General features: G+C 33.9%; 1 protein-coding gene across 13 annotated transcripts in view; it reads left to right on the top strand.

The window, feature by feature from the left end:
- Positions 1-11,429, top strand: part of LOC115766762 — a 32,700-nt gene extending 21,271 nt beyond the window's left edge. For 7 of the 13 annotated variants that reach the window (XM_030710749.1, XM_030710752.1, XM_030710751.1 and 4 more), the window contains 15 exons: positions 4,418-4,559; positions 6,467-6,791; positions 6,871-7,143; positions 7,228-7,386; positions 7,486-7,611; positions 7,660-7,827; positions 7,972-8,253; positions 8,763-8,984; positions 9,132-9,298; positions 9,364-9,655; positions 9,716-10,073; positions 10,132-10,230; positions 10,330-10,492; positions 10,587-10,713; positions 10,778-11,429. In XM_030710749.1, coding sequence (XP_030566609.1) covers positions 4,418-4,559; positions 6,467-6,791; positions 6,871-7,143; positions 7,228-7,386; positions 7,486-7,611; positions 7,660-7,827; positions 7,972-8,253; positions 8,763-8,984; positions 9,132-9,298; positions 9,364-9,655; positions 9,716-10,073; positions 10,132-10,230; positions 10,330-10,492; positions 10,587-10,713; positions 10,778-10,939 — 3,065 coding nt within the window. In that variant the 3' untranslated portion in view covers positions 10,940-11,429. Of the gene's footprint in view, positions 1-467; positions 613-4,417; positions 4,560-6,466; positions 6,792-6,870; positions 7,144-7,227; positions 7,387-7,485; positions 7,612-7,659; positions 7,828-7,971; positions 8,254-8,762; positions 8,985-9,131; positions 9,299-9,363; positions 9,656-9,715; positions 10,074-10,131; positions 10,231-10,329; positions 10,493-10,586; positions 10,714-10,777 lie in introns of those variants that run through there. The other 6 variants (XM_030710750.1, XM_030710745.1, XM_030710744.1 and 3 more) reach the window with 4 other exon arrangements.
- Positions 11,430-12,370: the final 941 nt, after the last annotated feature.

Here is a 12,370-nt window from a genome sequence, read left to right as displayed (position 1 = left end):
TATTCTGTACATAAATATATAGAATAAGAAAACTTTGAAAACAACATTAAAAGGACAACTCAGGACAATGGAGGTGCCCCCAAAGCAGGCTTTACATCAGCTCATCAAAAAAAAAAAAAAAAACAATTATTTGGCCTGGAATCTATCACACTTTGTAGATATAAAAAGTTTCTGAGTTAAGAGACTAGTTTCCTGAGAATTCAGAGAACTCTCAGTCTATTTTAGTAGTGGACGCATTTTTAAATGACAACAAATGTACCATTCGTGTTGTGGTGCTTTGTTAACTGCATTGAAATTTGTTTCGTTCCCATTTTTGTAATGGCTATCACTTGGTTTTTATCCGTTCATACTTATAGACCATATCTAAGTAGACTATGGATGATTATTAGCGCACCAGCCAAGCCCAAATTAAATCGAAAATAAAACATTGTTAGTGCTAAATTATTGAATGGTTGCAATATATATAGTTCTTATCATACATATATGCATATCAATTCAATTCAAGGATGACATTCGGTGTGGATCCAGATACACACATAGATTCATTAGAACAGGCTGAGCACGCAACTGTTGAGGGAACATCTAAATGGTCATGCAAACTAACAATTACAGGTACACGGGCAATATCATTTGGTATTTGCGATTATTTATGATTTATATACAGTTTTACATACTCTGTACCCAAAAAAAACAGACAATAAAAATCAGGGTATTAATCAGGGTGTGGAAATAGACTTAACAGATTGATTGTACTCCAATGTTGATCCATTTTTGTCTGGTCACCTAGCTGGTAGAACTCTTCTAATTATACATGCTTTGCCGGATAATATTTGCTTTAAATGTTAAATAACTCACTTTTGACCATTTTAGAGACTAATATTTTGGATACCATATATTTCTGCTAAATATTTTATATTGATCTAGTAGTTCACGAAGAAACTTTTCAAGAAAATAGAGGTCAAATGTGATTTTATAGAATTGGGTACAGAGTAATTTCGTGTCGAGTGCTATCGACTAGATATTGTTTTCCTGTTTATATATAATTTTTAGTACTTTTTGAGCGGTTTCATATTCCAGTACGGATCCACTTTAATATTATCTCTAATATCCTCCACCATTGCAAAGTTAACAAAGTTAAATTAAAATGGCTTAGTTGCTAAATTCATTTTACCTTCCCTATTTATTCCGATTATATACCTATAAATAGGCAAGCTTTCGTCTTGCAGCATGTGTCCCAAACATCGTTGATAACCATGTCATACAATGAAGAATTAAATTGAATAAAAATTAAAGAAACTTAGTAAAGTTGCACCAATAACGGTGACAAAACATAGGTTGAATTTGATATAAATTCTGATAAGGAATTACTCAGTATATTTTAAAAGAAGCGATAAATAATTATTCTTTGGAAACTCAACTCTATAAACCAGTAGTAAACCTTTTATATATTTTCTGAAATTGAATACTTTGCACTTTTTACTTTCACATATCCTCCTTTGCAGCAAAGTTAAATTTAAGGGGCGTAGAACACTTACTAATATATCTAAAATAGGTTTCATACCTTATAAATATCTTTACTGTATATAATTCATATACACATTTTAATGCAAATAATTTATATAAATCTAGAAAAGAATATTTTTTATTTGGTTTTTGATATTGATACAAACAAATCACAATTATTAATCAAAATAACAATATTTTGCAAAATGGACTACAATACTGAAACAGAGAAATGCTTTCATTTAAATTCAAATGGTTTTTATGCATCCCTTTCAGATGTTTCTTTCATAGTTTCGTATAAATGTACTTCGACAAATGCGAGCTCTTAACTGCCACCACATAGAAAGATATGTGACATACATACATATATAACCAAATTCGATTTTTATAACCTCACTTTTTTCGCATAAAACTTAACAAAATATATTCTAACAAGATGCGTAATCAGGACAGACTATTGATGGATGATTAATTTAAATTTAAGTTGGTCAGTTTTTAAACAGATATAATAATATTTTGTGGAAATTGAGTTGTTAAATCAACTAATAAAGTTAAATACTCTTAATTCCATTTAATCGGTTGCAGAAGCGTAGAGGGCTATGCGCCTGCTTATTGAGCGTGAAGTTTAGGCAGGGAGGAACATTAAAATGCAATGTCTTAAATTTGTGGGACTGTCCAACTCTGACGCTCCCAATTGTTAAATACTATCCTACGCATCTAAATTATGTAAATAAATAATTTCTAAATAACGAACAACTTTTGCTAAAACAGGTCTAAAGTTTGCGTTAATTCAGTATATGCATGCCAGTCATTCAAATATATTTTATGTGTGTCGGTCTATGGATCCATAAAATGACTACCCTTTAGTTTACACATTCTGTGCGGCAGTAGAACCTAAAAAAATCTATTTAGTTGCACAAGTAACCAATAACTTTAGCAGTGTATGACACAGCATTCTGTCATCCTTAATTACATTGTACTTTTATGTTTTACCTTTGATTTCAAGTAAGGATATCACTCATTGCTTCTCTACTACTAAACTTTTTTTGTCTCAGTCTCTTACTTTATTCCCGTACATCCTCTATTTCTGACCTTAACTTTCTAAAGAAACCCTAATATGCAATATACTTCTCTGTTTATTTTAATTAAAGCAGCCATGATTTTTTTGGTCTTATCCAGTATATACGCAAATTCTCATTGACAAATATATATTAGTTGATAATAATGTACACATATTTAATCAGATTACAAATGCGTTTGGATTTGTGAGACCTAGTATATATTCTAAAAAATTGATGAACTTGGCTTTCATTTGAATTCTTAGTGAAATCTAGGGGAGATGGGATGCTGATAGGTTCAAGATCTCTTTTATATCTTTTACCCATTAAAATGGATAAAAAAGGGTATATTGGTTTTGTGCAAATGTTCTTGATTCTTGATTAGATCGACGAGCTGAGTCGGTTTAATGATGTCTGTCTGAATGAACACGTCAAACTCGAAAACTACAAACGCTAGAAACTTGCAATTTAAAATAAAAAGCCTTCAATTTGTGGTATATACACGCATTTGAATATCATCTATATAAGTTTCTGCATTAGAATTCGTGAATTTTTGTTGAAGACTTCAAAGGCAAAATTAAATGGATTTTGTAGTCGAGCACACTCGATTAGAGCGTTCATAATTATTTTGTAGAGAGATTTTATAAATTTAGCTGCAGAATATGAAAGAATCATTATACCCAACTTGGGTTGCTTCAAATACCGAACGGGTTTAACGGAAGGCTTGAATATCTTTTGTAATTTAATCTTTGGTCTTTGCAATGGAGCTGTCCTTAACAATGATGTACATAGTATCATCTGTTTGCTTTTGCAACCAACCAACCAACCAACCAGAACACCCTATAACACATATAACGTGCACAAAACCAACCCAAGCCTGCTCGATTTTGCCTTTACCTTTCTAACCTAACAAACAAAAAACACTATAAGCAATATGTACTGTACTCTATCACATTCGATATTGTTCAATTGATCTATCAACTTGTGATCAATAAACAGCTCAATCGTATACATATGTATGTATGAATATTCATATTGCACGCTTATAATATTATTCGAACCTTTTTGTTGCAGGGACTGCACTTTGGAGCTCCGAGAATACATTTTTAAGTTCTGTTTGAATACTACATTTTATTATCAGATTTCTTCTGTGCACAGCATACGTACGTATGTATGTGCATATGTGTTAAACGCACGTTTTCACCTTCTCTGACAATTTTTGTTTTTCGTTGTTTATTCTTTAATTTGTTAGTTGTCCACTTTGTTGTTAATGCGTAAATGTGTTTGTACATAAAAATAAAAAAAGTTTCACAAAGAGTTTGTGCCGTTGCATTTTTTAGCTTACCACGTAATAAAAGTGATCTTGGGCAGTATCAGTCAATGCGACTGCCTGAACATTTTTATTGCTAGATGTTTAAAGAAGCTCATATAATAAAAAGCCAACTTCCGTTTTTTTCTTCTTCTTTCTTCCTTGATTAACAAAACTGAACTACAACAAATCAAAATAAATCTAATCAATTCAAAAAAAAAAAATAATAATAATAATAAAAATTTACAATTGGAAACGTATATTGAAATATACAAACAAATATCAAAACGGTTATATTCGTTTCGAACCCCAATAAAAACCTACAAACACACCGATCTCGAAAAACTTGAAAATAATCCACAAAACCCAAAATTATACTTATACCCACAACAACAATACACTTACATAACTTCCTCATCACGATCGTCGGTGATAACAATACCCGATCGGAATAATTATCACCAACATCTGAACTTTTTTGGGGTTCTGGTTAAAACGAATGAATATGCCAAAAATATATAATCAACCGATCCGATGAACTGTGCAGTGATTTGTGCTCAAGGCCTGATAGCGAAGGATAAAAGCGGTACGAGTGATCCATATGTGACGGTGCAAGTTAGCAAGGTGAAAAAACGAACGCGCACAATGCCCCAGGAGCTAAACCCTGTGTGGAACGAGAAGTTTCACTTGTGAGTATTTTCAATGTTTCTTCTTCCGCTTTCTTTGTGTTCTATCTGTATATATGTATTTGAATGTATGTAATTCGTATACGTACTTATTCGTTCACTTTAGCCCACAACCGACAATTGTTTGTACACCCACACGAATAGTACTTATAACACGCACTCTTTCTCTGTTCTCTACTAACTATATATATATATATATATATATATAAATATTTATATATATATATATATATATATATATAAATATTTATATATATATATAAATATTTAATAAATTATAATATTTAGTATATATATATATATATATATATATATATATATATATATATTATAATATATTTAATTATCGCTCTGGTCTTGACCCATCGATTTCTTGCTATTTCTTTGCCTCTGTATGTATGCTTAAATACATACATACAAGAGTGTGTGTGTGGAGGCGTGCTTCTCTTTCAGCTTTTTGCCTCTCTTGAGAGCCATCGAATTTTAGTTACACTCTTGCTCTTTTGATCTACCTATATTGATATACCTAGTATATCCTGCCTTATGATAATACATGCATGCATACATAAATAGGATCCCAAAATTCGTAACCGCGAACACATAGAGGTAAAATCTGTGCTTGAGAGCTGAGCATTTCACAGCGGCCGTGGTTTTTTGTTTAATTCTTTGTATATATATCAAATACGGAAAGAAAACACTTCAATATGGTTTTCATAAAATGGAGAAGGAGGGAATATACCCAAATCTATTAAAAAAGAGGTATATGTCTGTCTCCAGCTTTTATAATCTCTGAGATGTGATTAACCTAGATAGAATGGATATCTTCCGCACACCGAAGATAAAGCAGCTTTGTAAAGAGAATTCTAAAGCCCGCAATTGCTAATTGGTGAAGATTCCTTGAAAAGTCATTTGATACAAGAAATTAATTTACGACCGCTCCTATGACATCTGTATGATAATTTATTCATTTCTATTAAATGAGAAGGGTATCGAAAGAAATGTATACGTTTAATATTTAGGAATATCAAATTTGTACCTTTTGTAGCATTGAATATTTTGCATTGGTACAGGGTATTAAGGCTTTGTGGAATCGATCGGGCTTTTCTGTTTCTAAAAGTTTTTGCAATGTTTTAAGTGCTACGGTGAGTTCTGATGTATATGTTTGTATAAGTAAATATTTTTCACTCAATTCCACAAGTATTGTTGTTTATATATTAATATATAATATATATAACAAACAACATCATTGTGGTACATAATAATGTACATATAGTGGTTATCAAAGTACTTTAGTAATTGTAACCGTTTTCATAAACGTATAATATGCAAATATGTATCATGTCGTTGTTTGATAATCTTAATGATTTTGTGAGTTATGCAGATTTTTAATACAAAAGATATTAAATTTCAATGATCTCTTTAGAATCATCTTTACATCTGTCAAAATAATAATACGCTATGCAGGTGTATGCAAATAATGAACGAAGGAAGTTTCTTTAGTTCTTTCAATGAAAAAATTGCGAAGCACCGAAATGCATATTATGGTTGGAAATAAGAAGCAGTTAAATAAGCAATGTCTCCCAAATATTGTTTTTATTTTTTTAACACCCGACTATTGTATGTATTTCATAAAACACATTGCACTGAATTTAGTAATTGACTTTATAACTATATTGCTCTGGGAATTTGTTTCGAGTTTTTATCCATGCATGTTAACATCTTTACACGGCTATATGAAGCTAATTTCAAATGCGCACATGCCTTTGATGTTGTTGCTAACTATAATATATATAGATATATATATATATATAGATATATATATATATATATATATATATATATATATATATACATATATATATATATACACATATGCGTATACGCATACAAATAATTCATGGGATGTGCAGCGAATGCCACAACTCTTCAGATCGTATCAAAGTTCGTGTGTGGGATGAGGACAATGATCTTAAGTCAAAACTGCGACAAAAGCTGACGCGCGAGTCAGATGATTTCCTAGGACAGACCATAATTGAAGTAAGAACGCTGTCCGGAGAAATGGACGTGTGGTACAATTTGGAGAAGCGTACCGACAAGTCAGCTGTGTCAGGGGCTATTCGACTACACATTTCCGTTGAGATAAAGGGCGAGGAGAAGGTGGCACCTTACCATGTACAGTACACCTGCCTCCATGAGAACCTCTTTCATTATTTATGTGAAGAGAATAGCGGTATGGTAAGCGATTGTCTTTTGCGAGATCGGGTAGCGACTAATATAAATTATTGGCTTAACTTATATGTATAAACACGGTTAGGTCAAGCTACCCATACAAAAAGGCGATGACGCATGGAAGCTGTACTTTGATGAAATTCCTGAAGAAATCGTTGATGAATTCTCAATGCGTTATGGCATCGAGAATATATATCAAGCAATGACACATTTTCATTGCCTCTCCGCAAAGTATCTGTGCCCAGGCGTGCCGGCCGTGATGAGCACCTTATTGGCGAATATTAATGCATATTATGCACACACGACTGCATCTTCAGCTGTTTCGGCCAGTGATCGCTTTGCAGCGAGTAACTTTGGGGTACGTATTCTTGTTATTTTATGATATAGTTTTTGTTTTCTAACCGTTTACAATTTTCTCATACAATAAACTTTCTATTTGCAGAAGGAAAAATTTGTGAAATTGCTAGATCAGCTGCATAACTCGCTGAGAATCGATCTCTCAATGTATAGAAATAACTTTCCCGCTTCTAGTCAAGAAAAACTTATGGATCTCAAGTCGACAGTTGACCTCCTGACTAGTATAACATTTTTCCGCATGAAGGTGTGTAAATAACCTACTTTATGTTCAGTTTGAAATTCTTATTTAGATCACCAGATGAACAGTCAATGTTAATGTTAATGTTAATTTATTATTCAACAGGTTCAAGAGCTGTCCAGTCCACCAAGAGCAAGTACAGTTGTCAAGGATTGCGTAAAAGCTTGTCTTAGATCCACCTATCAATTCCTTTTTGAAAATTGTTACGAGCTCTACAACAGGGAGTTTCAGGTAAGATCTTGTTAGATAATTTTGCCATTGGCTTAAAAATCATCTCAGGTGGATCCAAACGAGACGAAACGTGATACCGATGACCATGGCCCAAAACTAGACAGTGTAGACTTCTGGCATAAGCTTATTGCATTAATTGTTTCTGTTATTGATGAAGACAAAAACAGTTATGGAACAGTGCTCAATCAATTCCCCCAGGAACTGAATATTGGACAGGTATGTTGCTTAAATCGATGCGTGTTGTAAAGTAAAAGCTCGTTGAAGCTTTTAATGATTCGTTCGGCCTTTAATGATTTTATCAAGAATCATTAGTCGTAGTAAAACCTCAATTTGCTATTAATAATATTTGTTGGTTCCTAGCTTTCGGCTGCTACTATGTGGGGTCTTTTTGCTGTAGACATGAAATACGCGCTTGAAGAGCATGAGCAGCATAGACTTTGCAAGTCATCTGCATATATGAACTTGCATTTTCGTGTTAAATGGCTATACAGTAATTATGTTAAAGAGGTGCCACCATATAAAGGAGCTGTACCTGAGTACCCAGCCTGGTTTGAGCCTTTCGTAATGCAATGGCTAAATGAGAACGATGATGTGTCGTTAGAATATCTTCATGGTGCGTTTAACCGTGACAAAAAGGACGGGGTAAGCTGACCTTAACTAATTTATTCGGCAAAGTGTATTCGGCATGCCGAAGATTGAATATCCTAGTAGAATTATAAATAAGGGCTATTCGGGTCATCCGGCTTTGCGCGTGGTAGTTTTTGCTTCAAATTTAAGTATATAATTTCTTCACCCATTTCGCACCCGTGGAAATTATGCGTTCTATTTCAAATTATTTAACATAGAAAAAACACTTAAAAATGAGAATGAAGCCTATAAAATTAACATCTAGAAGTTGGAAAATGTAGCTTCCGGTCTGTTATAGAAGAAGTCAAGAAAAAACATTTCAGCCAATTATTTTAAGTTCTACTAAGAATGTTGTAAAATGACGGGGGCGGTCTTATCTTTGTTACATGTATGAATTTTTAATCTACATATGTCTTCTATCTTATTTTTCCAAGTTTTGTTATAATCTTCGTGAGTTTACGATATTAACGATCGAAAATGTACTTTTATGAGTCTCCTATTCCATTTTCATTCTATCCAATCAGTTCCAAAAAAGCAGTGAACATGCTTTGTTCTCGAATTCTGTAGTCGACGTTTTCACACAACTGACGCAATGTTTCGATGTTGTTAGCAAGCTCGAGTGTCCAGATCCAGAAATTTGGAAACGTTACATGAGGCGTTTTGCTAAAACAATCGTAAAAGTGCTAATTGCCTATGCTGATATTGTGAAAATGGAGTTTCCAGAGCATATGAGGGACGAACGAATTGTAAGTACATTAACATCGACTAGATGGTCTTGCTAAACGGTAAACTCTGCAGATAAGCATTTTGCTGGCCTTTGTAACGAATCTTTGGTCATTATTGTTTTATATCTAAATATATATGTCTTTAATTCACCTCACACTTTATCATAGGCCTGTATTTTAATGAACAACATACAGCAGCTAAGAGTTCAATTGGAGAAAATGTTTGAGTCTATGGGAGGTGATAAGCTAGAGGAGGACGCAGCCAACATCCTTAAAGAACTTCAGCAAAATCTTAACTCAGCTCTGGACGATTTAGCTTCACAGTTTGCTATAAGGTTGACTGCCTTACCTTTTATTTGCTATTTTAACTGCTTAAATAACTTTATTGAATTTTCCATAGCTTGGAACCACGTATAACACAGTCGGTGCGAGAGCTTGGTGACATGCTGCTTTCGATCAAGGGAGGTGGCGGAAGCCTAACGGCCGGAAATCAGGCGGTGCAAAGGAATGCAGTGGCCGTTGAAGCCGACGATGTGCTAAGACCGTTAATGGACTTACTTGATGGTTCCCTAACTTTGTATGCCCAGTCCTGTGAAAAGACAGTGCTGAAACGTTTGCTCAAAGAACTTTGGAAAATCGTTATGCGAATTTTGGAAAAAACAATTGTCCTGCCACCAATGACTGACAAAACTGTAGGTTGAAAATGTGTTACAATGACAAATTATATTTAATTAGAATATATTTATATATAGATGATGTTCAAACATCTTACTGATAATGCAAAGAATTTGGCTTCAAATGCAAAAATAGAAGACATGGGCCGCTTGTTCAAGTCGCATATGGCTGGAAAACAGGACGTTAAAAGTGCTCTTAGCGGTGTTATGGACATATCAAAAGAAGTTGAAAAAAACCTTTCCCCAAAACAATGTGCCGTTCTAGATGTTGCCTTAGATACAATAAAACAATACTTCCATGCCGGTGGTAATGGACTGAAAAAGACGTTTCTAGAAAAGTCATCGGAGTTGCAGAGTTTGCGGTATGCACTTAGCTTGTATACACAAATGACAGATACCCTTATTAAAACCTTCATTTCGAGTCAAGTGCACGAAGGTAAGTCCAGCCACTGGTGAGGTCAAACAGTATAATAAATGCAATTTTTGTACATAAGTTGATCCGGAAAACGCCGAAGAGAGTGTTGGTGAAATCTCAGTGCAAATAGACTTATTTTCACATCCTGGCACGGGAGAGCACAAAGTCAACGTTAAAGGTAAGCCATATCATCTTATATCTTCACTTTTTACTTTCCTTTGCATGCGACTGTTACTTTTTTATTATCAAATATTTATATTTTTATGTATTATTTCAGTCGTGGCTGCCAATGATCTGAAATGGCAAATACCATCTGGTATGTTTAGACCATTTGTGGAGATCAATCTAATCGGACCGCACCTTCAGGATAAAAAGAGAAAATTTGCGACTAAATCAAAGTCAAATAACTGGTCTCCCAAGTACAACGAATCGTTTAGCTTGTGAGTAGATTCATTTTTGTTGGACGCATCTCATGAAAAGCTTTCTTAGGTTACAAAGGTATATTCATATTATATATTGTTGTATATATTTTAGCGCCATTGGTAATGAGGAGCAACTAGATTTCTTTGAACTACACATCTGCGTTAAGGACTATTGTTTCGCCCGAGACGATCGACTTGTGGGAGTTGCAGTTATACCTTTAAAGGATATATCTGAAAAGGTCATTTGAATATGGTATTTAAATATGTCTCTATGCACAGTTAAAAAATGTTTCTTTATAATAGGGATCGGTCGCATGTTGGTTGCCGTTACAGCGCCGCATTGAAATGGACGAGACTGGTTGGACCATTCTAAGAATACTATCGCAGCGCAATAACGACGAAGTCGCTAAGGAATTTGTTAAACTAAAATCAGAAATACGTCAGGAACCGACAATGGGTACTTAAATACTCGAACCTTCGCAAACTCTCACATAAAACCCATATGTACTATCTAAATACAGTACGTACATGAACAACACATCTGAACAAGAAATCATGAGTTTACTCGATTATTAATAAGAAATTATACATTTTAGTAGCATTATCCCTTTCAAACATATACATATATAAAAATACATATACAGTACAACAAATAAAAAACGAACATATAAATATTTATCTAAGTTCATCTATGATATTATTTGAAACCTATATTTAAGCGGTAACCGCCAGTGGTGTAAAAAGTTGATAATGTATAACTTCATATCCCTTTAAGCACACACAGACTTACTACTACTCACAGAATTAAAAATGTTGCTTCCCAAAAGAACCAAAGGATACACTCTATTATCATCCGTGCATCTTAAATGTAATTTGTTTCTTAAGCACATTCCTATTTTTGTAAATAAATACCTGTATACATTTAATTTGTATTAACCATATATTTGTTAAATATGATTCGCGTGCATAATAATTATAAATACTTATTTTTTCTATTGTAATAATAAAAATAGCCTATCAAAAAATTGTCAAAATATAAACACCCGAAATCATATGAAATACAAGCAAAACCAATGGTTCCTAGATGACCCATTATTCCTTGGTTTTACCCTACCAAAGATAACGTCGAACGTAAATAACCGAAAAAGTCTAAAAACATGATTGCTTTTTCTTTCAACATTCGTCCAACAACTTCCCTACCCATCAACGGTTCCTAGTGGACCCACATATCCTTGGTCATACCATACCATTGATTTAGTCCTGGTCAACCTAGAGGACCGAATCGCTGCAAAATGCGCACGGAAACGGTCCAGAATTATGCATGCTTTTATTGCACCTTGTGGGTATGCAATGCTATTTGTCATATATAACATTTTAGTTCGTCTACATGCTGGACCATTCTGTTCGCCTGGTCTTTTTGCAAAATTTCCGTTAAAACCTAACGCCCCCTCATTGCAGCCTGCTTTACAGTGAATTGTTCAATAAGATCTAATTTGTTTAATACATTTTTCTGTGCATTTACCTACTGGTCATTTTTGTTCGCCAGGTATTTCAGCTAAATTTTTATTTGAAAATGTAAGACAACGGCCGGACCCAGTGCACTGGGGATTTTTAGACCTTCATTTAATTGTGGATAATGTTTTAAAGGAAATGTTGTTAGGATTTGGAACTATAGGTTCGCTAGGTTTATATCAATGGTTAAACCCAAGACAATATAAACACTAAGATGAGTAACGCCCATACATTTGCATGCGACACAAAATTTCTAGCCTGGCTTTCTAAACTAGCTTTTACGATTTCGCATGACTTGCCAGCCGACCGGCTGTTCGAATGCCGAAGTCGCGGCTTGGTGATGCTGACACGAGCTACAAGTTAGTTGCCAGCCTGCCTTCAGCA

Source organism: Drosophila novamexicana, unplaced genomic scaffold (assembly GCF_003285875.2).
Source record: "Drosophila novamexicana strain 15010-1031.04,08,12 unplaced genomic scaffold, DnovRS2.1 tig00001222-arrow-arrow-pilon, whole genome shotgun sequence".
Lineage (NCBI taxonomy): Eukaryota > Metazoa > Arthropoda > Insecta > Diptera > Drosophilidae > Drosophila > Drosophila novamexicana.
Note: the sequence above shows the minus strand (reverse complement) of the source record. Positions and strands in the feature narration are given on the sequence as shown.